The following is a 25,098-nucleotide window of genomic DNA, read 5'->3' as shown; positions in this document are numbered from 1 at the left end:
TTTTACATTTTTTTAAGGAATATTCTTTTCATTATTTTTAGCAAGTTGCACTATCTTGGAATGACAAGACTATTTGTTGTACACAAGTAAGACAACAAAGTTTAATTGAATTTAGTCAGCGGAGTAATATCTGTATAAAGATGTCCGATTTTTCTGTAGAAAGTGATGCACAACATGGAATTAAACCAAAAGGGATAAAACAATATTTACTTTAGTTTATCCAGCTAAACGCTGACGGTGAGATCATTTGAAAAAAATATCATTATGTATCTTTACAAAACTGTTGGAAAGATTTAGACTAGTGAATTCTTTGCTTTCGGGACTTATATGGTCAAGAGGGTTAAATGAGGAACTGGACTGGAAAACACTTGTTTCCAGGAAACCAGGATTTTTACGGGAACAATATGAACTTTAATTAAAAGGACAGCCCTGTTGAGGTAAAGTAAAAAATCTAATTTTGAAGCATTAGAGAGAAACAAAATAGCAAATATTTCACATCTGTAAAGAACACGAATACACAGCCTTCTTGTATCTGGGAACAGGCTTTTGAACGCTCATTTGTTTTCTCCTGCTAAACCAAGGCAACGACACAAAACGGAGATAAAAGATTGTGTGTGTAAGCCGCTCGCATTTTGCCATCGTATTAAGATAATCTGCTGATATTTGTTTTCATTTGTGGCGAGGCAGGAGTGAAAAAAAGAACACCAGAGATGAGGAGCATGATATTTCTATTGCACGTGTAGTCACTAGGCTTTTATTTTGTAGTGGAAATCAAGATTAATATGCCTTGATTAAGGTGAAAACCTGTACATTATGCTGCCTTATACTGCTTCTAAAGCTTTCAGAGATAACAGCTATGATTGCTTATACTTTATGTTTACGCGAGCAAGGCACCAACACTGCTTGGGTTAAAGGTTTAATTCCCGCTGATAGCATCTATGACGGAAATGTATGCACTACCGCACAACTTGGCTGAAATCATAAAACAAAAGTGGCAGAGGTGAGCTGCTTTTTCTCCTCGTATATGGTGATATTTCAAAATGCTGCGCTGTAATAATCCTGCCAGCCTATATAGGGAAAACCCATAGACCACCGTTTAAAAAATACCACACTGTAACACTCCCATTACCAATAACCTCAGCAAACATTCCCCTTCTTCACATGACCAACCCCACTATCACTGTATTTACATTAGCCAATATGAATGACCCTAATCGAGTGCGGCCTACAGTTCCTAAATCACTAAAAACAGCGATTGCGGCCTGACAACATGTTCAATTTTCCAGCCGCCTCACCTCATTTTTATTCTACGTGTGATGCCCCGTGTCATGGAGCAGCGGTTTCAAGCCCGAGCACGAGGAATGGAAAGGAAAGGAAGAGGGGTGGGGGCAAGAGAGCAGAGGCCTGCAATGGTTTAAAGCACCATGCATCTTTTCAATCTGAAGGACTCTGCTGGTTACCGAGTCGATGGTTCACTGGGCCATGAAGGAGCCGATTTGTTCTCCTCCCCGAGACAGGCTTTGGATTCAGCTAGCCACCACACAGCAGAAAAAAAATCCATCTCAAGAAGTCGTTTAATCTGCTAGCGTTTATATTTGTCTTTCGCCCCCAATGTGTGGAAATGCAGATTTCTCCAGCAGATTTACTTTAGATCAAGGCCATCCCAACCTTTCCACTTGATTAAAGCAGATTCTAGAAACATGGTGAGTTGGATTAGAAACAAATAAACTGTGAGACAATGTGGATCACTCCACGCTGGTTTCATTCAAGATTTGTTTTTGTTTTTTAATTAATCATTGGAATCTCTTATTGTGCAATTTGCCCCATTTCTGAATTTTCTCATGAAAACAGGATTGGAGGACTCAACGGTGAATGGCCTGTTGACATGTTTTGCAGTGCAGAGAGGTGCTACATGTGGATATATGGGAAATGGAGGTGAGGGTGATGGGGGTTGACACAGAGCACTATCCATCATTGGACACCTTTGAAAAAGCTCTGACGGCAGCAGGAGTGGGGTGTGGGGGGGTTCCTAGAAAGTACAAACAAGCCTATCTCAGACATCAAATCCAGACGTCCTTGGACAAGACCAGAAAATAACTAAAAATGACACAGTGTTCAGCATGTCTCAGTGATGAGAAGGTGAATTAACATTTTTAGTTATGCTGCATCATTCTATTGGCAGTGTATAAAAACTGAGGTGATGATATTTATTGGAAATATTTGAATTATTAATAGACCGGAATAATTCAAAACAAGACTAAGTGGAGGCTGTACTTAAGCACAGTGGTGTTTTGAGGTAAATGCTATCGTCAGCACGCTACAATACTCCCAACCTGTTACTCCCAACCTGTTTAGCAGGTATACGGTTGACCATGTTAGTTTAGCGCACTAGTTCTCAAAGTGTGTGGCACGCCTCCCCTAGTGGGGCGCAGAGGCATGACGGCACCAAGGGGATATGTGACGCGGAACAAATGTTATGATGTCATATGATGTTCATTCATACAGATAGTCTGTACATTTACAGAATGGACAGATATCTGAAAAACAGACGATGCTTCTGAGACGAACAAGACAACATGTTCCGCTGACGGTAATCAAAAGGAATTATGACGAAGCCTATCTTGCTCTTGGGTTCATGGTGAACTTGGTGGGAGATAAGGAGAGAACAGTGTGTATTTTATGTCTGACAACTCTGGCAGCAGACAGTTTGAGACCCAACAGATTACACACTTAGAAGCATTAAACCCTAGTCACGTCAATAAAAAAAAAAAGTGGTTTGATAAAGTGGACGTTTTTTTTATTTGCACGTCCGAAATTACTGAAAGAAAGGTGACAGGAATGTTGATGATCTTTGGGGAAGGGCGTGAAAATGTTTGGTTTAGGGTGTTAGCATTGTAATATTTTCTAATTAGAACAAAAAGTTCAGCTGAGGCTGGTGGGAATGTCATTAGTTTTACAGGTATTTGGTTTTAAAGCAAAGTATTGGACACAATGAAATTTTTACACCTGATGATGGCGCTAGATTCACGAATGTCCCCAAATTTCAAGCCAATCCATTCTACAGTTGTTGAGATATTTTACTAAAAACAAAAGGTATCAGATATGTGGCGCTGGAGGAAAAGTCAGAGGATCACCAAAGTCATTCGGATCCATCCTCTGATGATAAATATGATTTTACAAATGTGCATAGTGATCTGTTTGATATGTTGAGTTCTGTCAGATCTATGTTCCATAAATGTATCGTTAGAAAGAGCCCTGGGCCTGACATGATCACTGGCACATTTCTTAAAGTTTGTGCAGATCAGTTACGTGATCTTTTTTACTGATCTTTTTAACTCGTCACTTACCCAGCACGAGGTCCCGAAACCTTGAACATTTGGTTAATCAAATCCTGACTGATACGTTTCAGGGGCCTGTTCAACCCGATGCAATTTGCATATCGGGCTAAGAGAGGGGTGGATGATGCTACTTTTACTTTATTTAATCATCTGTACAAGCATCTCGAGGGTACAAAACTCATGCAAGGCTCTTATGTAGATTGTAGATTTCTCATCAGCTTTTAATACAACCACACATTTTAGCTGGTAAACCACTTTGAATCTTGATGCGGGTATATGGTGAAATGGGTTCTGGACTTTTGAACATACAGACCTCAGGCAGTCAGGGCTAATGGTGCTCTATCCAAGAAGCAGATGTCATCAACATGCTCACCCCAGGGGTGTCCCCAGTATCCTATATTCTATGACTAAAGGAGTAACTATGATGACAGGAATCTCCTGAAGTTCACAGATGACACGGCTTTAATCTATAGTCTACTCCAGGATGGAGAGGTCGATCATGAGCCAGTTGTGAAAAGACTTTGTAGAGGGGTGTGACAACCGCTTCCTGAAGTTAAATGTTCACAAAACTAAAGATATGGCCATCGGCTTCAGGGAAACCTCCCGCTCAACCTCCTCAACTATAATTAAGGGCTCACTTGTTGAGACAGTTTTAACAGCTACAAGTACATGGGAACAGTGATCGACAAGAACTTGAACCATGACCTCAACACATCTGCAATCTGCAAAAAACGCCTGCGGAGACTTCACGTTCTGCACAGACTGACTACTTTTAATGTGGATAAGACACAGATGGCTTTATTCTATAAATCACTTTTTGAGTCCATTTAAACCTTCAGTTTGATATTTTGGTGTGGGAACAAAAATCATTTGTTCAACGTTGTTTAAGTAGCCAACAAAATCATTGGCACACAGCAGCTTTCTTTAACAGATTTCTATGACAGACACGTTTTGTGTAAGGCACGGTTCATTTTTCTTTAGGCATTTTAGTTGATTAAAAATTAAACTGGAAAAAACACATACATTTTATTTGTAATAAAACTGTGAAGTCACCAGGAATCATCAGCAAACTAAGACGTTTTATAAATGTTTCTTGTTTATATTATTCGATGATTTATCCCTATTTGATTTATGGTAATATTGTTTGGGCAAATACATCCGCTCCAATCTTTATAAACTTTATTTGTTGCAAAAACGAGTTGTAAGATTGGCAACTTTGTCAAACTCTAAGGAGGCCTCCGTTCCACTGTTCAGGAAACTGAACATTCTTTCAGTTCCTGACATAAATATTCATCAGATATGTGTGTTTATATATAAACATATGTTCTTGCCTTCTTCTCTACCATCATCTTTTAGCAACTTCTTTAAATCTAATTCTCAAATGTCTAATTATCTTTTGATATGTTTAGATATATTTCCTTTTTTTCTGTACTGTTTTTTTTCTGTATTTCATTGTTTTTATTGGCTTGTTTTCCACTGTTTGGTTAGTTTTTCCTGCTCATTTTGTGTGCTTCTTGTTGTTTAACTTTTGTTATATTTTTTAAAATTATGTTAGTTTAGTTCTTTCTTCCTTTTTTGTTATTGTTTTTTTTTTCTCTCCTGGGGTTGGTCCTTTGTATAAGCCTGTGGCTGGCTTCTTGACCTCTCCTGACACATTTCTTGCTTTTTTTTCATTGCCTGGATTTTGTGCGGTTTTATGTGTGTGCAAATAAATTAAACTTAAACTAGCCATCTCTGAACACTCACTTTTGGAGGAATTTGTTCGTCTCCCCCTCTGGGCATAGAGATACAGATCCCCCAGGGTAAAAAAGCAACACAGTTTTCTTTTGTTCCAAGTGCAACAAATGCGCTTAATTTGCACTGAACCTTGACTTGACTGCACTGCTACCGTTACAAAGGTTTGACACTTTCAACCGACAGACACACCATTATCTTGGTGGTTTGCTGTAACTATTGTGATTAACGTTCCATGTTCTCTTGTATGTTTTTACCCTTTACTGTAAACCAAATTTCCCCTCGAGGGACAATAAAGATGAACTGAACTGATAAATGTCTGTACCGAATTTAATGACAATCAATCCAATAGCTGTTGAGATATTTCAGTCTGGATCTAAGTGGTGGACAGAACATCCATACCTGAAACCATGCCTTTAGTGTGGCTAAAGAAAAAGGTAGGTAGAACAATAACTTCTGATCCAATGTGTATATTTTCAATTGTAGGATTTCACCTCTTGAACACTGCCTAAACTGACCTCATCACTAAAAACAACAACAGCCTGCTGAGGGGGAAACAAGTAGACAACTGATATACCGCGGCGTTATCTTTGGATACTGAGTGCATGGCTCATTGAGAAAGAAGCTGGTCTGTCAGCAGAGACACTGTCACTCCATCACATTGATTATTTGGTCAGACCAGACGATTGTTTACAGGCCAATCAATAGTTAGGGCAAATTATAATCACGGCTAACACACACACACACATGAATGAAAGCAGCCATTCATTCTGTGCAGTCGGGGAGTTTAGGAAGTGCGGCAACACGTTTAAATCAATGCATCATACATCCTAAACAGGTCAGCTTGTGTGTGGGCGTGAAGATGAGCACAGACACATGAACACATTAACCCTGTGTAAATGCTACAGTCTAAGCATGTGTTACTATGTCAGCTCGGTCTCCTCATAGGACTTTATATATTATATTTATATTGGATGAATCTGCAGTTCACAATTTATGTTTAACGCCCATATGGGTAACACATTATAATACCCATCATTTATAAATGGTAAATTGATAGTTAATTAAACTGAGTTAATAGTTATTTTACTGTTGCATATATAACATTTTATGTACTATATATATTAAGTATTTGTTAATAATTATGAAATTATTTGGAAAAACCTTCAAGAAACTTCTTGTAAAACATCTATAAACATTATATTGATAGATATTTGTAACATATTGTTAATGGTTAATAACTGGTTTATAAACCATCTAAAACATTATTTTAATGCTATTATAAAGTTGCAACTGATGATTATAATATCTTGTTAAATGGTTAATAAATACTTTGTAAAGCATCTCTAAACATTATTTAGATTAATTTAATTAATATTTGTCAATGATTAATAATTGGTTTCTGGCCCATCTATCTATGTAATGTTTATAAATGTTTTACAAACAATTTTTTAAAGTTTAGATAATTTGGTAATCATGAACAAATATTTAATATAGGATATACAATCTTATAATGTGTACAACAATAAACGGTTAATGAATACTTTACTAATGTAATCAGAATTTAATGGTTATCGTCTCCTATCAGCTATAATACAATAAAGAATTTATAAACTAATTATTTCATATTACACAAACTAATGATAAAATAACATAAATATAGCATTATTAATAATTGTTGATCATTTATTATCAGTTAATTGTTTGTTGACAGTAAAATAACTATTAACTGAGTTTTATTAACTATCAATCATGTATGCTCTGATGAAGGTCTGACAGAGCGACATCTTAGAATAAAGTGAAATACTGCATCTAGATCTAAGTGTGCGGATATCTTTTCTTTCATCTTTTGGACTCACTCTGTGTGATCCAATCCGCGTACTTCCGTACTTACTGTACACTTGCTATTTTGAGTGCATAAGTGCGTTCACACTGAGAAGTATGGCAAAATGCAGTGCTCAAAAATGTTGTACTCAAAACAGTCAAAACGTTGAGTGTGGAACGCTGGACACTTTTCACACTCAATGGTCGCCATCGTGGCTACGTAGAGGAAGAGGAGGGCCCGCTGAGGGACCACGACCACTATTCAAACTTGTGAAAATGGCGGCCGAGGATGCAGCAGCTGTCACGTTGCTGAACACCGCACCTTATAGATGGAAGTTATAGCGTTTCACGTCTACTCATTTGATTTGATTTTGATTTCTTAAAGGCAGGGTTGACGATGTTCTCCAGTCTCCACTATTTGTTATATTGGTTGAAATGGTCTTTACACCCCGACAGCGATCCATTACTGATCAGCTCTGAAAAAGGAGCGGAAAAGAGCCGTCATCTGTAGCTGCTGTAATCCTGTAAAGACGTCTACCAATCACTGCCCTGCGGTCTGCTCGGAAAGAACCAATCAGATGCCTCAGGTTCTCTACCCTTGGCGTGCACCAGCCTGAACTCAAAGCGGTTCACCGCCGCACGTTTCCTGGAGAATGGAAGAGAAAACTCAGCCCTGCAGTAGCACTGCCGCGGTTACTCGTCATGAGGTAGCGTTGTTGAGTTGAGGTCCTCTCTCAGCTCGGTGTCTGAAGTAGTTACGATGCGGCGGTGCTCGTGCATGTGTGTGTGTGTGTGTGAGGGGGCGTTGCCTTGGAAGAAGCCCACGAGGGGAGGGGAGAGGGAGGGGGGGGTGATGCTATTTTCAAATGATGCTAGCTTTCCAACATCGTCTACAATATCTTTCATCGACAAAGCAGGCAGATATTTTGGCGGGTAGCGAGTCGTAGTGAAATGTTGCGATCGTCATTTCCGGTAAGTGCACCGCAGAGTATTCGATTTGAGACGACCCTACCCCATTGAAATTCACGCACTACTCAAGTAAGTACGGAGTGTGCACAGTGCACTATATTGAAGTGTACTTGCGGAAGTACACGGATTGGAACACAAAGATTGATTCTTCCAGCACTTAAGCAAAGATTAAGATTAAAGATTAAGACAAGTGGAGCAGTTGTCATCCTGCATTAACTATCAATTTAACATTTAGAACTGATGGTTATTATAAAGTGTTGACCCAATTTTCAATGTCAGTGCTGGAAGCAATGAGCCTTTACTGTATGAAGTGTAGCAGAAATTTAGGGTGAGGAGGTGGGAATAATGGATGGACATGGAACATGTCCAACTTTAAGGATAAATGTTGTCTTTTTAACCACGACAGCAGTCTTTCTCTGCACTCATGAAAGGATCTCACTGTACTGTCATTGCTGTGAGAGACATTACCCTGAAATACGAGTGTTGTGTCTGTACACACGGAGGGATAATTACATGTAAATCTCATGATATTTATCTAGTGCCAAAGTTTATACGCACCCTCACATCTCTCTCTCATCTAAATCTCACAATTATGGTACACAATCCAATAATTACTGACCGACTACTCCTTATTTATGTACTAATCTTGGCAGGACTGCATTCATACATCTTTTAAATGGAATGAACTGCAAACTGCTCTCAAGCTAGATTCTTATTACTCCCTTTGGAGATATTAAAACTTTATTATCTGATATCTTTTATGACTATTGCAGTAGTTATTAATTACTGTTGGCGGCTACTTAACAGCAAGCACTTTAAAGTAACGCACAAGCACTTTAAATAACTCAGTGATTTGTTTATTATTGTAGAATATCTTCTTACTGTCGTTATCTGGTAATTATTGTTTTTATATATCAATTTGAAGGGATGAGAGAACCAGGGCAGATGCATTTCATTGCATTTGAATGTACAACTTGATTGAATGATTCTGGATCAAGATCAAGGTCCTGAATCTCGTTCAAGTAAGACTTTTATGAGCATTGTCAAAATGATTTATTTCTAGAATATTGTCAATATTGTCATATTGCATCTACATTTATCTACAGTTATAGTAAGTAACTAAAACTACTTGGTTGACATATGAGATTAAAGTAATGCCAACACGACTTCTTTCAAGACTGTGGCAAATTTACCACTTAAAATGTACAGTATTTTTTTTAAACAAAGTGAAATAAGTAAAGAAAACCTCTTCATTTCTAGCCGACAGCTTTGGACTTCGCTAGCAGATTTAAATTAGCCGTAACAAGCTAGCTAATGTAAGGTAAACTCCCAAAGTTGGTTGAAAAATGTCTCCACCCGCTGAAGATCGATATAAGACATGGATATAAAAGAGAAGCATTGTTTGTGTAAGTTATTCTTTCTAATGTAACCGACTGATGGTTTGAAAGCTTAAGAAAAACATACTTTGACAAGCAACACTGTTAGATTTCTACTATTCCTCACACTTCTACTGTTCTGTTTTGGTTTTGGAAAGGTGATCTTAAAAAGGACACCACCCTCGAAGCTCTTTAGATACTGAGAGTCACACACGCATCAACCCTGTCTTCCACCAAATTACGTTCCCATACAACTAAACTGCATAACTAAAATGCGTTTTGAGGGAAACATATTTTCTCCCGTGTTACGGTCGCAGTTTTAAACAGTTTTAAACTGCGATTAATGTTGTAAATGGAAACAAAACAAAAACGAAAACACAACCAAACTACTGGGTTAGGTTTAGTTAAAAAACATCATAGTTTGGCTTAAAATGGCTACGACACTGAAACAAAATAAAACCAAAATGCAACAAAACTACTTAATTAGGTTAGGGCAACAAAGCTACTGGGTTAAACTTTGTAAAAAAACATCATGGTTTGGCTTAAAAGTCCTTAAAAACATAACAAAAACGCAAGAAATTACTGCGTTTCACACGGGGCATGAACACCGATCTCGGGGAAAGTCCGGTGTTTGTTGGACCCATCCACCTCCTTTCCAACTGCCAGTAGTGGACTTTCTCGCTTGTTATACCCGTAATTATTCAACTTATTTTCATTCATAGTCGCTTGATATAGTACGTCACCTGCTCTGCTGTCGCTCGTTGTACTACGTCACTCACTGTGGCAGACTTACAAAGGTATTTCTGATACAACGATGTTATTGTGGAAAAAGTTACTCTACTACAAAATTCTCTGCCAACACATAACTGCAGACAAAATAAGAACCAACAACATCAGTAACACACAACACAGAGTAGGGGTGGGGATTCTGGATACAAAATGAATTCTATTGAAAGAACTTGCAAAAACACACACAGACACACACATTTACTACAAAGCAACAGATTTGTTCTCGCTGCAGACCGTCACCCTCGGCTACCTTCTCTCTTTGATGTACATTTGTAAGTGAATTTCATAAGTGTGGCTGAATTAGAAACAGAAGCCTGCGGATCAATATTTGAATACAAGTACTTTGGTTTACTCCCATGTGAGTGTGTTCACACGCACGTGTGTGTGTGTGTGTGTGTGTGTGTGTGTGTGTGTGTGTGTGTGTGTGTGTGTGTGTGAGTGTTTATCAGGCTGCCTTGGGCGGTGCTAGTGGGACCGATGCCAGACAGTTTACTGTCTGGAATTTGATGGAGTCTGGTAATGTTTTATATGCACTCTCCTACATGATACATAATGAATGAAGCACACCTTCCATCAAAGACACTAAATAACAGACAGAGAGAGAGAGACATTAGGTGGACGGACATGTGTGCACGCATGTTTGTATGAAAATATGATTCTTTCATTTAATCATCCCATCTTTCTTTTCTTTTTCTCTCCCAAACACACACGGCAGTAAAAAATTCAATTCATCTCTCAGTTGACAGTTTTGGCTCACATCGTAACACAGAGAGAGTCTCTCACACACACACACACACACACACACACACACACACACACACACACACACACACACACAGTGACAAACACATGCACATGCATAACAGTAAAAAGTTTTATCTCATCTCTTTTAGTGAGGCAGTTTATGGCTCACCATGACACACACACACGCACACACACACGCACACACACACACAGTAACCCATGGGAGAAAGACAGACTTCATTTGATGATCCAACTGCCCGGCCTCTCTCCTCTCTCAACCCTGAGGTCTCCTATTTCCTCACTTTCCCACAGATGTCTCCTTCAATGATACACTATTGATTTATTGTCCACCACATGACAGAGAGAGGCCGAGAGAAAGATGCTCAAAGAGGGACAGAGAGATATTGAGCTAGTGAGAGGGAGGGCGAAGAAGAGGGACAGAAAGTGAAAGATATTATTAATGTTACTGAACTTGTTTGTTGTTGCTGTTGTTGTCACCATATCATCAGCAGAACTTGGCTATTTGTTGAGTGACCATATATAAATGGTGTGAGAGAGCGAGAGAGAGAGAGAGAGAGAGAGAGAGAGAGAGAGAGAGAGCGAGAGAGAGAGAGAGAGAGAGAGCGAGAGAGAGAGAGAGAGAGAGAGAGAGAGAGAGAGAGAGAGAGAGAGAGAGTCTACCAACAAAATCGGATATAATTTCTGTCCGTCTGTGCTGAAAGTAAACCAGTTTAACATTTTGGAAAGTCAAATAATGAGTCACTTCCACCGCTCGGAGTTTCCAAGGTCGTTTGTTAATGAGTATAAAGCATATGAATTATTGAGTGTGGGAGATGAGACACCGGGCAGTGCATTACTGTCTCCTAGGCAACATATTGACTCTTTCAAATTAAATTAGGCTGGCATCTTTCAGTTACTTCTTTGGACAGAAATGTGATGAAGGATATTCTTTGTTTTTGAAGAGGCTAATATAAAAGGGGTTAGATTCACTCAGTATGTTTACACACCGGTATCTTCATCTTCATGGGTCTTCATCATATTTGGTATATAACGTTTACATGAAAAAAAAAAAAAAAAAAAAAGGATATTCTAACACATTCTCACTCCCGTCTCGTCAAATACCACCGCTTGGTCAGTGCCCCTCGGCATCGGAGACCGACGAGCAGGGTACCCCTCTTGCGTTACTTTTAGACGGACCAGGGACACCGTGTCAACATTCGCTCGTTACATGCATAGTGTCCTTTCAAAATAAACTTCACCACCACCCTTTTTGCCCGCCCTGAGCGGACTCTCACGCTATTACAGGCCGTAGAATAACGCTGCAAGTGGTGTTACATTGGAGTTGGTTGAAAGCCCGGTTTGTCACTTACTGTCACTAAAGGGTGCCTCTGTACGTTGGTTTCCGATGCCGAGGGGAGCTTCCTAATCGGAGGTATTTGACGACTTGGGAGTGAGACTGGGTTGGATATTTACATCCCTGTTCTGATCTACATTGGTGCAGACATGTCTTTGAGTTGTGGATATCCAGCCACTCTGTCATATCTGCACTGACAGCAGTTGAGGACGAACCTAGCTTGGTTTCTCGCTGCCTTCACTCTGCTACATTTACATCCCTGCTGGATTTGGCATCTCTCTCTGATCACCAGTAGAGGACATGAGCAACACTACAATTTATCAATGGAACGGCGCAAATATAGGCAAAGGCGTGTCCGTCCGTGCAAGTGAGAAAAATGTTCACGTATCCTCCTTTGTCTGATCACACCTTTAGACTTTCATTTTCAATTGTAGATCATCATTTATCATATTTCTGTTTGACTGACTAACTACCTCATAACTCTGACTCAGGATGCATCTGTGTGCACATGGCGGTGTTCACATGTCACAATGTCAGGTTCTCCTGCTACAATTTTCTGCTTTCGCAGGACAGGAGCTTATCCAGGTTTCTGAAACCAGCATGTAATGTGATGTGCAAACACACAATACTCTATACTATAAAAACCTAATCATTTCTGCGATTTTGTTGTGCATGTAAACATACTCATTAATCCATTTCGGAACCCCGTATGGCTCATTAGTAAGACAAATGAACCTATTCTGTATTCAGGGTTCCCCCGGATCCTTAAAATTTGCCTTAATATCAAAATATCTTAAATCAATCTTTCAAAAGTCTTATAAAATGCTAAAACATGGGAAGTAGAATTTTATGAATTGTTTTTTATACAATTTAAAATCTCAAAATAATTGGTACAATCATTTACCAAACGCCTCTCGCATTAATGTCAAGCAGATAGATAGATAGAAGAACCAACAACACTCATATTTTGTTTGCTGCTGGGATGCTCAGAGCAGCTGCACTGTCTGCTAGATGGCGGCGACATGGGGAAGTGCAAATTCAATGAAAATTGGCTATTCACCCAATATAGATTAATAGAGTGAGGCTGAGTGTTTACACAGCGTTTTTTTTCCTGAGCGCCAGCGTCTTTTTGCAATTGTTCCCTGTGAGGAGAGAGTGTGTGCAACCGCCTACAGAAAAACCGCTGCACCCAACGTCTTTTTTCAGAGTGCTCCAACTTTATTATGCGGCCGCTCTGAGCACTTTCTCTGAACTTTTCAGCAAGGCGCTGGTGTCCCTGCCAGCGCTGCCACAGAAAAACGCTTTATGGACACCCCTCACATAAGTCACCTATAAGAAACACAAAACTGCCAAGTCAACCCTGTAGTGATGGGTTCTAATACGTCACACAGGAACTGTCCTTTGGGTGTATTGTCAGGTCGGAACCAGAGACATGAGGCTTGCAGTCTAGTTATTTATGTAGCAGATAAATGCTAGGTTTTCGTTTTACCTATAAACAACTGAACATGGTGTCAGAAGTTAAACAGATTATGAGTGCAGGACATGCTTGAAAGAGGCACACTGGTGTCTCCAGCAGACACTCCGAGATCCTACATCATCAAGACGCCCAGAGGCATGCTGCGGAGAAACACATTCCACCTCTCGCCAACCTCTGTGGCGCCTGAAAAGCGTACCAACGCACCTGAAACATCGCAGGAAAACAACACTCCAGATGCAGTCAGTACACCTGTTCCTACAGTCACACCGGCGGTCCAACGTGACTCCAGTCAACAGACTCCATTGTGTGAGAGACGTTATCCAGCTAGAGTTAGAGTGACTCCAGCATTCTTGAAGGACTATGTGAGATGAACACTAACACTGAGTGAAAACTGGGGCAGAATAATCCCCACACTCAGATAAAGGGTTTGGGCAGTCTACCCCATCCCTTATATGCACACACAGACGCAGAAAAAAAAGAAAAGAGAGAGAGAAGTTGATACTTGAAAAGATGTGTTGATTATTGTGTTAATGTTTACAGAAACATATGTTGGAAAATGTTTCATACCAGTGGTATATGGCAATGGTTTCATATATAAGCTACTAAGTGAAAGTGAATAGCCATACAGTAAGTGTTCTTATTGATAGAGATATCATTGTTTTGATAATACTTGAACCTTCAAACTGTTAACATGTTACAATATGTTGAGGTGTGGAGAAGAGTTTTTCATAACTGTGTTCAGTAACGTTATTTCTGCATCTCCACAAGAAATGTCTCTTAATTAGAAGGAGGGATGTAGTGATGGGTCCTAATACGTCACACAGGAACTGTCCTTTGGGTGTATTGTGTTGCTCACCGGAACAAAAAAAGGGTTGGAACCAGAGACATGAGGCTTGCAGTTGAGTTATTTATGTAGCAGATAAATGCTAGGTTTTCGTTGTACCTATAAACAACTGAACAAACCCGACACAGACGCGACCCTCGTCTCCACCATAAGCTGTAGAAACCTTGTTTATTGTTATGCTATCATGATGTTAGCTTTTAAGATCTTTTAAGAGCAAAGCAGCGGTGGTGTATGATATGCGTCGAAACACCTGTGTGTTTTGTTTTCTATGTAAAACCACACATTGGTGGCATGTGACGTGACATTGCTGGTTGACATGCACCAGAAAAGACACCCTTTTATCACATACGCTCCCAAATTTGGACCATCCCAGCTACCGTACACGGACGTCTTCTGTGACATGTGACATGATGGTTAATGATCAATGGACTTGCATTCATTTAGTGCCTTTCTTTGTCTTCCGACCACTAAAAAGGGTCTTTAACATTCAGCCATTCACACACACACATTCATACAGTGATGGCAGCCTTCAGGAGCAATTTGGGGTTCATTGTCTTCCCATTAGTGGACGACCCGCTCTACCTGTTGAGCCACAGCCGCCACATGACAGGTATGTTTAACTGGCATTTAACTGAGGAGTTTAGTGCTCGAAGCTTTGATAGGACACAGGATAATATTACTTCTACTTCTCTCTAACTGTCTACTCATTTTGTATTTGCATATATTGTAAGCCCATGTACAGTTCCAGTTTTATGAATTTGTACATTGGAGCATTGGGGTTAATTAAGCTCTAATTCATTCACATGCAAACAGGATTTTTGTTCAAAATCCCAAAGCATGTCCTACCAAAGCTACAAATGATTTAAACCGAGTATAAAGCTTCAGTCAATAAGAAAGCAGAAGCAGCAGATTGCAGGGAGCCGACTATCAGTGTAACTGGCAAACTTCCATCCTGCAGAAGCCAGCCCACTGACCTCTGACCTCCTTGTGGAAGATTGCACACAAAAAGAGAGTTCATTTGATATAAAATATCGTACATATTTGATATATGTGTCGAGCAGCAGTGTGAGATGTAGTCTCTACCGCTCACTATATCTTTCCTTTCCTAATACTAACATACATGAACAGAGCTGCTCAACACACTGAACAGCTCATCTGTCTCAGGGAGTCCAACACAAAATTAGGGCCACTCTCTGCTCCTAGTTGCCTAGGCAACCACTCAGAAATATCGAGGCTTTTTCTGCACAGGGACTAGCAGCATGGCCGCATTATTTACCACTGGCTGAGGCTGTAATCCCTGTCACCTACCCGCTGTGTCGCCAACTATACCTCTGGAAAAGAACATCCAACCCCCACAAGCAACAGCACCCCCCCCAAACACACACACACACACACACACACACACACACACACACACACATTCTCTGCATTGTGGGTCGCCGGGAACAGCAGGGCGACAGTTACCATGGCAATATCGATAGCTATCTCTTTCGCCCCCCCCGTGCACGTCAACAGGTGAGCTCTGTAATGTAAATTTGTCACGCTGTCACACACAGATGAGGAAGTCTGCAGGGGAGTGCACATGTGCACACACACACAGAAACACACACAAAGTCCTCTCTGCACATTTTTGTATTCAGCTAAATGTGTGTATAAAGATACTTTATCTACATGTGCCTTCGCATAAACACGCACATGCATGACTGACGGTAATACAAATACACAAACATTGAGCCATCTACACCCAGAAAATGCAGCAAAAATACATATATGAATACATGAATATAAATGTGACATGCATGCACACAGCAATGAGCACACAATCACATCTTATGTCTACATGCACAAGCACATTACAGTATACATGAGCATACATACACGAACAACACGCACAGTATGTTGTTTTTATAAAAAACGTCAGACATGTCTCTCTCGCAAACACACAAATGCACCAAACCCCCCCGCCTCTGCTCGCCCCATCAGTCAAAATCATAATTGGCCGTCCATTACGCCAGAGTTCATTTGCATGGTTCCAGCTGAAGTGTTTACCAGATGTCTGCGGGTATCGCTAACATGATTAGGCTGCCGTTCCGCTAATTTATTGGGTTGATCCTCTGGGTACTTGTCCATCATCGGTTGGATTCAGGAAATACCGTGAAACTGCTGATTTTCACTGGAGAAGCTGATGTTGTGATAGGAATGGTCTAATGTAAACGCTGCTGGTGACACCCTGTATGTCCTTGCAGGATGTTTCTGTAACAACATGACTTTGACAAATTCATGTATATTTATCACGGTTAGAGATTTAAGCGAGACCGATTCAGAATTTTGCAGCCGGTCGGATTTACTTTGATACGTTAGAAGATGATACAGGTAAAGGTTGAGAAGAGTATAGGTGACTTGCACACGGTCTTGAAGGTGCTAAATATGAGATTGGGGGCATTTCTATTGCCTCCACCCAGCTCTCAACACGGCGGTGGCTAGCAGCTAACGGTGGGAAACAACGGCAACACTGCTGACAGAGCTAACATTGTTAACCTGAGGGGGGAACCGGAGGGCTACACACCCTAAAAAATGTGATCAATGGTTAACTTAAAAAAATTAAGGCAACAAAGTGACACGTAATATAATTGAGTAGATTTTACTACTACAAATTTGATTAAAAAGTATTGAATAAATTAAGTAAATCCAAATTAATTTCACAAGGAAAACTGATTTATATTTACAGAATATCTGGGTGAAATTGATTTAGATTTACTGAATATTTGGGTAAAATTGATTTATATTAATTACTTATCTTGGTGAAATTGATTTACATTTACTGAATATCTGGGTGAAATTGATTTATATTAATTAATTATCTGGGCAAAATTGATTTATATTTACTGAATATCAGGGTAAAATTGATTTATATTTACTAATTATTTGGGGGAAATTCATTTATATTTACTAATTATTTGGGTAAAAATGATTTGGATTCACTATATAAAATACATAATATCAACTAACATTTTAACACATTGTTGCTTGAATCCATTCAATAATATTGATTGTCACTTTGTTGCCACAAATTTTCTATGTCTAATCTACTCAATAATATTGATTGTCACTTTGTTGCCACAAATTTTCTATGTCTAATCTACTAAATATCATGCCTTTTTGGTGCCACAGTTTACTTCGGTTGGGCCAACAGATCACAATGCATAAGTACAGCAGGTAAACATTTATTTGAGCCATTTATAAATTATTAAGTTTCTCCAATGTTTTTCAAGTGCAAAGTGCAAACATACAACAATAAAGTAGAGAGGGGCTATAATAAAACAAAGAAAGAAACCATGCATGTGTACAACAGGGATACAATTAATATTTACCTGACAAATGTATACTTGAGACTACTTGACAGACTTGGAGTGATGAAAAGGCTAAATTTACCAAAACTGCACAATGACCTATAACCTCTGCCCATCACTTTATTACAGGCACAGATTCCTTTTTTTGGATGTGATTAAAGGTTTAGTCCTGATAGTTTATTGCATTTAAATTACGTTGTATGTTTTCAGACTGCAATTATTTTTTTAAATTTGAATATGAACTATTTTTTATGACATGCACTAATTGAAATCCTCAGGGCCATTATGTTTTTCAAACAGCTAAAAGTAAGCGATAAAATATCACATGTTAATTGACTTACAGTTTGGGATAAGGTCAAGTGCTTACATTTGCCTTACATCTTCACTACTGGCTAAAATAGGACTCTGGACAATCACATTATTCATTTGTTAAAATTCCCCAATTAAAACCTATTAAATTTGCATCCCTGGTGTACACAGTAGAATCACAAGGTACAAGAACAGCTACCTGTGGCATTATTAAGTCAAAAACATAATACCACTCCCCTCAAATGAGTATGATTGTTTCTTTCTAAATAACCACCTGCAACACTGAAACTTGTGCATTTTACAAAAATAACTAACCCTTGAAAGTAACAATGTGACAGTTTTCACAATTACTTAACAATTCCCTTCATTCTGCAAGGGTCCATTTTCTTAAGCTAGTAGCTTATTCTTGAGGCTGTTCACTTTTGGGGACAAATTCAAACAATCCAGCTTGAGGAAGAGTTTCTGGAAGACTTCAAGCGTGTACCTGAGCTCCTTTGGATAGGCGAGGTTCACTGCATATGCCAGCCCAACGAGCAAGGAGCAAGCCCTTGGAAAGTTACCCAGAGCAGTCAGAACTTTCATGCCCTCGATCACAATACCGATGTCGCCGGGAACCTCTGAAGTATTAGTCTTGATGTTGTAGATTTTCATCCTCTGTACAGCAAGGTCCTGTGACACACTGTCTTCATCAGCATCCTGAAATAGCACAAACATTGTATTTCAGAGTATGCAGCCGATAGAGAAGGTCCTAATTGAACATCTCCCAAATTGCTTCTAACCCTTTGGAGAAGAAAATCTGGGGCTGTCAAAGCTGTTGCACATCAGTGTTTTAGAAAAATCTGAAATAATGTACTTGCAAAAGCATATTTTTATGCCAGGTAAGTTAAAAAAGATCCAATCAGATCACCAACAAATCAAAACAATTCAGTGACACCAGAGATGATGGTCTGAACTGACTCACAGTTGTAAATATTTATAAATTAAATTTTTGAAATTAAATCAATCCAGTGCTCCATAAATTAATTTCTTCCTTGCACTTGTGTATTGATGAATAGCTTATTCTACATTCAATAACACAGGCTGGTCACCTGTCAACCAGTCCTCTATGGCAGTGTACGCTCACTCCTGAAACTTGAAGTAATCCACAGCAACTGGATCAACTCTGCTCCTTAATTTATTTTAGAAGTTGCCTCAGTCTCTCCGTAAAACTGTCTCTCAGCTGCTTTGTGAATAGCTCTTAGGAAAAAACTCTTAGCTAGGAACTTTTAGGGCCAAATTTTAAAGAGAAGAAGTCAACTACTGATAACTTGAATTATGTCAGTTGGTAAAATCAGAATGAGATGGTGAGCATTTAGTAACACCAATTTCTACAGTAGTATGTACGAATTCTGTAATGGAAAACAAAGACTTTACACACAGAGAGGACAATGATTACTTACACGACTCAACAAACCTATAAAAACCTTGTCAAAAATTACTGAAGAAATAGAGTTAAGATCGTATTGTGTTATTTGACCTTCCCAAGACATACTGTACAAGGTGAGAAATGAGAGAGAGAGAGAGAGATCAGTTTCTTTATATTTTAACATTCAACTTACATCATACTCTTTTAAGAGTTGATCCGTCGATTCCCCAAGGTACACCATCAAACACTGAATGACAACATCTCTGGTCATGTTGATGCTTGGAAGGCTTGGGGCCTGGAATGACAAAAATAAACATAGTTCAAGTTCTATTCAAGTAAAAATCATCCACTGACCTCAAACTGGCCAGAAGATGCAATTTTTAACACTAAGTGGCTTATATTACTGTTTAACAAACTCCTATCAAGCATCCTTAATGTGCTGTCCAAGTGACCAGTCTACTGAAACACTTCCCGTTATTACTGAGGTTTCCAGGGTACCAGCGGGGACTCCAGGAGGTCATTGGTCCCATCAAAGAAAGAGTGCATAGCACATAAACTCCCATAAAACTACAACATTTACACCTTTCTTTTTGTATGGATTAAACAAACAACACATTACATTTTAATCAGTGAGCTCTCAATGTGCTGGTAGGCAAATTTTGTTAACTTTGGACCGTCTCCTCTTGTTTCCAGTTTTTTATGATAAGCTATGCTGCTGGTTGTAGCTTCATATTTATAGTACAGACATGTGAGTGATATCAATCTGATATCATCTACCAAATTATCTTCCAGCGGTTTGATCACAAAATTCCTAAAAAATAATATTAACAAACATAATACTCATTGAAGGATACCTTGAGTAGGATAGCCTGCAGCCTCAACCCCATGGTTCCGCCCTTGGAGTAGAAGAGGTTCAGAAGCCTGGGAGTGTATTCATCCAGCTTGGACATGCACTTTGATTCAAGGTGCACAGTTGTGATTCTGTGAAACTCATCCTGGATCTGAAAGACCAGTAATAAAACCAGCTTTAAAGCCTCAAATATTACTATTATACAATTTTATGACATCCGTGTTTGCTGATTGTTTACCTTCTGGGTTAAATCATCTGACTGTACACTGCGGGATTCCTGATGGAAGTACCAACTTCTCAATTCGGTCATCAATCATCACTCGGAGCTTTGCCTACATCTCTGCCAGCCTGACAAGAATGTGAATAGACAAAAGTTCAATAGCATCACAAGCAGAAGTTTAAAGATGAGACAAGACATACAGTGAGTAACTTAATTAAGAGGCTGGAGTGTGCCACCAGAATAGAAAAAAAAATAGAACTAATTAATTTATTAATTAGATTGTTAATGTAATTAAAGTATATTTAAATTTGCCAATTACAAATATTTCCTTATTCTGTATTTAATCAATAACATAATTGTAATATTAGTATTTGTTGTTTAGTATGTGTTGATACTGTATATATTACATTAAAATTTAGTTTATAGGGTTTTTGTCTGAAATCTAAAAAAAATTCAGAATAAATTATTATTACTATTATTTACAATATTACAAGAAGAACATGTGATTAATGTGATTAATATAAATTGTAACTAGGGTGTGGAAAAGTATGCACAAACCATGTGTTATCATAGCTTAATTATATGTCTATGAGAAATGAATGATCAGTATTTTACATTTTCTGCTGCTTTAATTCAAATTCAGGTTGGAACTACAGGGTTTTTTGAACATCACTGATAATCAAAACTGAAGCAAATCTGCTTTCTAACCTGCAAAAGTTGATACAAAAAAAGCTAGTATTAACCAAATTTTGTATTGCAAAACAAACGGTGTACAAAACATTACACAACATGTACTGTATGTGAAACATTGTACCACATCAGATTGTGTATTGCATATAAGTGTGATACATACCTGTTGATAGATTTCAGTCAAAGACTCTTGATGCACCTGGAAAGACATTCATATTAGCTTTGTGGCCTCATAGCACCGTGAACAGAGACATTAAACTGCGAGGCTCTGTGAATTAGTGATTAACAGCAACCAGAACATTCACTAAACACAATCACGAACTTTAGAGAGAGAGAGAAAGAGGAAATAACGCACTTTCAAAATGTAATGACAAACCCTGATTAAACTACTGATTTTAGGCTACAAAAGCTGAAAAGTTGGTAACTGCTTTTAACAGTATACTTGAGAAAACGAAATGTAGTAATGTCAAATATCTCTTATAATGAATCACCTCTGAGAGCAGGAAAGTTTGTTTGTTTAAGTTTAATTGTGCATGTTAATGCATAATTAAACAGGTGTGAGGTCTGGCTACTTGCTGGCGTTAGCTAGCTTGTTAGTGTGGGGGATGGGTGGAAGCTCCTATGAACATGTGTAAAAGTAGATTAGCTGGTATATTCAAAGGGCATTATATGTGGTATAACGTTATACCTGGGAAAGTCACATGAAATTGTGACACAGAGTCAGTCTCTCTTTAGGTCCATGCCTTTAGTTGAATCAAAGATAACACAGACTGACTATGAATACAGGCCTAGCTAAAGTTAACATTAGCTAGTTGATTTTTGACTTACAGTGCAGTAAAGTTGGCATTTTTGGTAACTTGCAGTAACGTAAAACAATGTTAAACTGCTACAGCAACTTGGCTATAAATTGTTCGTTAATAACTAAAAACAGGTCTTACCTTTGTGAAAACGGTAAAATGTCGGTCCCTCAATGTGTGGCAGACAATGCTGGAGGTCCATGTGGCGCCAAAATGCCGTGGGCGGAAGTGTAGTAAAGTGATTAAAACTAAAGACATCCCAATGAGTAAAATCTATCAATTTTCTGCATCGTTAATGTAACTGATAAAATATAATTAAGTTCTACTCAGTGATTCGCAGCTGATTTTACTCAAACAAAATTAAGTAAAATACAATTAATAAATCATTCTAATTTGTTCAATTCAGCTCAATGTGATTCCAAACTACCCAAAGTCTTTTTTATTATGTAAAAGTTACTATTATTTATTAATTAAATATTAATTAACCCCAATCCCAGTTTTTACAGTGCACTTCGTAACGGCGCCGACGGTCGGGAAAGCATTATCAGCTGTAACCGGCATATGAGCGCATTGAAGAGCAGCGTGGCCCTGAGCTAGCCAGTGGGGCACGCTCACATGCACTAAAAGGTATGCACCACCGGCCCGGCTTTGTGAACAAATCATAGAGAAACTCGGATTACAACACACACAGAGGGAGAGTGGCTTCCTTCTCTGCTCAGGCAGGCATTACTCCTCTATATCTTTAGCAAATAGCTGCTATATCAATACTATGAATATTAGAACCTTTTGGTTTTATTTGATTAACACCAATGATTCCCACTTCTAAGAGCAGTTTTGACTTCACTTTGAGAAAAAACTGATTGTAACGTCAACATTTTAAAAAAAAGGCACTAAGGCACACTAGCGTTTATTGTGTTTCTGTTCAGGCACTCAAAGAAAGGTTTGATGAATTATACTTTTTTCTTTATAATGTCATTATTATTTTTCTTGATTTTATGAATTGTACCTTTTCCTTTTTGATATCATCATTACTACTACATAACTATTTTGGCAATATTGTCCTTGTTACATTAATGCCAATAAAGCATATTGAACTAAACTGAATTGAATTGAATTGAAAGGTAAAGACTGTGATCTTGGATAACAGAGAAATTTAACAGTGACCTAAAAACATAACATTTCTTTTTTAACGTTTAACCAAAACCATGATCTTGATTTCTTACCTTAACCAACGGGTTTTTGTTGCCTAAACCTAACCACAGACTGACACAGAATGATTTGACGACGTCCCGGGCTTTGTGTGTCCACCATCCACCCCTGGCAATTCCTCTCAAAATGTAATTGTCAAGTTAGTAGTATATAAACATAATATCTAGGTGACAGGTTTGGCCATTCCAGTAATAAACGGCTTACTGCACAAGATGATCATTTAGTAAACAAGAGAGGCGGTGCGCTTTCTGTCATTCAGAGAAGAGACGCTTCCATTTGTGAGACAGTGATGGACGTGTGAACACAGAATAAGCTCAAACATGTTTCCACTGATTTGTTATGACTCATACATATAAACACAGATAAAGACATGTAAGAACACACAGAACATCTGCAAAAAATGCATGCACACGCACACATTTACACTGATCTTAATCTAATCTTAATCACACAAATATACACACAGACGTGATCCACTCTCACACATGCAGTCTCTCATTTGCGACCGACTCCTCACTGTCACAACATTACATGTAATGGACGTGTCAGTCTGCCTGGCAGCTTCACCGCATTTTCTCAACTCCATCTAGAAAAGGCGAGGAGGAAATTTCAACAGTAATCTTTGTGGAAGTTGAAACGCAATCTGTTATCCAAATGACATCTAAATAACATGCTATAGGTGTCACGCCTATCTGAAATAGCAATCACCGGACGCAAATGTCAACGGGAATTCAACTCGAGGGTGTTTTGAGAGGAGAAATTCTGATCCTGAGATTTAAATCCAATATAAATGGCTAATCTGATTCCTGTACGTCCTGCATGACAACGATGTGGAGGTGGATTCAAATGCCAAGCAAATGTCACAGGTATTACAAAAATACACACCTATCTTATGAGATATGAAGTATAATGTACTGATGTATTTTTGCTTCAAACTGTGAATGGCTTGGAAGAATATATGTACAAAAAGAATATACACAAAGACATGGATTCTGTATTGAAAGCATCTCATCTGGGCATTGTGAATATTGATACATTTAGTAAGAAAACATGTTTTGACTCGGTATTTGCAGCAACTTTTCATGGGAGGAGATAAAGGCATTTGCTTTATGCTTAAAGGTGCTAAATTTAAAATTCAGAGCATTTCTATTACCTCCACACAGCTCTCAACATGGCAACGGCTGAGCCGGTGGCTCAAAGCTAACGGTGCTAACAGAGCTAATAACCCAAAGTTCTACCAGAGTTCACTATTAACTGTGATTAGAGGTTACTGGCGACCATGAAATCGTTCCAGCAATATCTTTGTCAATTTTAAATACAGTAGAATAGAAAAGAATAAATACAGTGTCACACACACAATATTGTGATACTTGTGCGTATCTGCATTTTCTTACACTTCTATTTGTGAGGTACTTCTACCTTACATGAGTATTTCAATATTTGACTCCACTATATGTCAGAGGGAACAATGCCACTTTTTTATTCGTCTGCCTTTACCATAGTTATATTTTAGTTCTTAGTTAAACATCAGGTTAACACCCTCTATGATGCCCATGTCTATAATGCATTATAAACATCTTATAGCACTCTATAACTATAGTCATAAGCTCATAAATATTCATAATGCTTTATAACAGTAATCAGAACACATTATAAAGCATTTTATAATTACTTATAAGGTCAAGTATCACAATACTTCATAATTGCTGGTCACTGAGTGACATTTCTTTTGCCAGGATCATAGTGTGTTATAATTCTCAAAGTTGTAATAAATTATAATCTTTTATAAAGGCATAATAATGTCATCATAAGTTACTTT

General features: G+C 38.5%; 1 protein-coding gene across 2 annotated transcripts; it reads right to left on the bottom strand.

Moving 5' to 3' along the window:
- Positions 1-17,657: 17,657 nt before the first annotated feature.
- Positions 17,658-22,262, bottom strand: LOC141777767 (uncharacterized). Of its 2 annotated transcripts, XM_074652312.1 has the most exons (6): positions 22,212-22,262; positions 21,437-21,472; positions 20,602-20,711; positions 20,368-20,514; positions 19,707-19,808; positions 17,658-18,804 (listed from the first exon to the last, which is right to left on the bottom strand). In XM_074652312.1, exons 3-6 carry the CDS (start codon positions 20,671-20,673, stop codon positions 18,496-18,498), a joined length of 630 nt encoding a protein of 209 aa, XP_074508413.1. In that variant the 5' UTR covers positions 20,674-20,711; positions 21,437-21,472; positions 22,212-22,262; the 3' UTR covers positions 17,658-18,495. The 2 variants fall into 2 exon arrangements, with proteins under 2 accessions (XP_074508413.1, XP_074508414.1); XM_074652313.1 differs by lacking the exons at positions 19,707-19,808; positions 22,212-22,262 and having other exon boundaries at positions 21,437-21,497.
- Between the last annotated feature and the right edge of the window lie 2,836 nt (positions 22,263-25,098).

This window comes from Sebastes fasciatus, chromosome 11, assembly GCF_043250625.1.
Source record: "Sebastes fasciatus isolate fSebFas1 chromosome 11, fSebFas1.pri, whole genome shotgun sequence".
NCBI classification, from domain to species: domain Eukaryota; kingdom Metazoa; phylum Chordata; class Actinopteri; order Perciformes; family Sebastidae; genus Sebastes; species Sebastes fasciatus.
The sequence above is the reverse complement of the archived record's forward strand: the minus strand, read 5'-3'. Positions and strand labels throughout refer to the sequence as shown.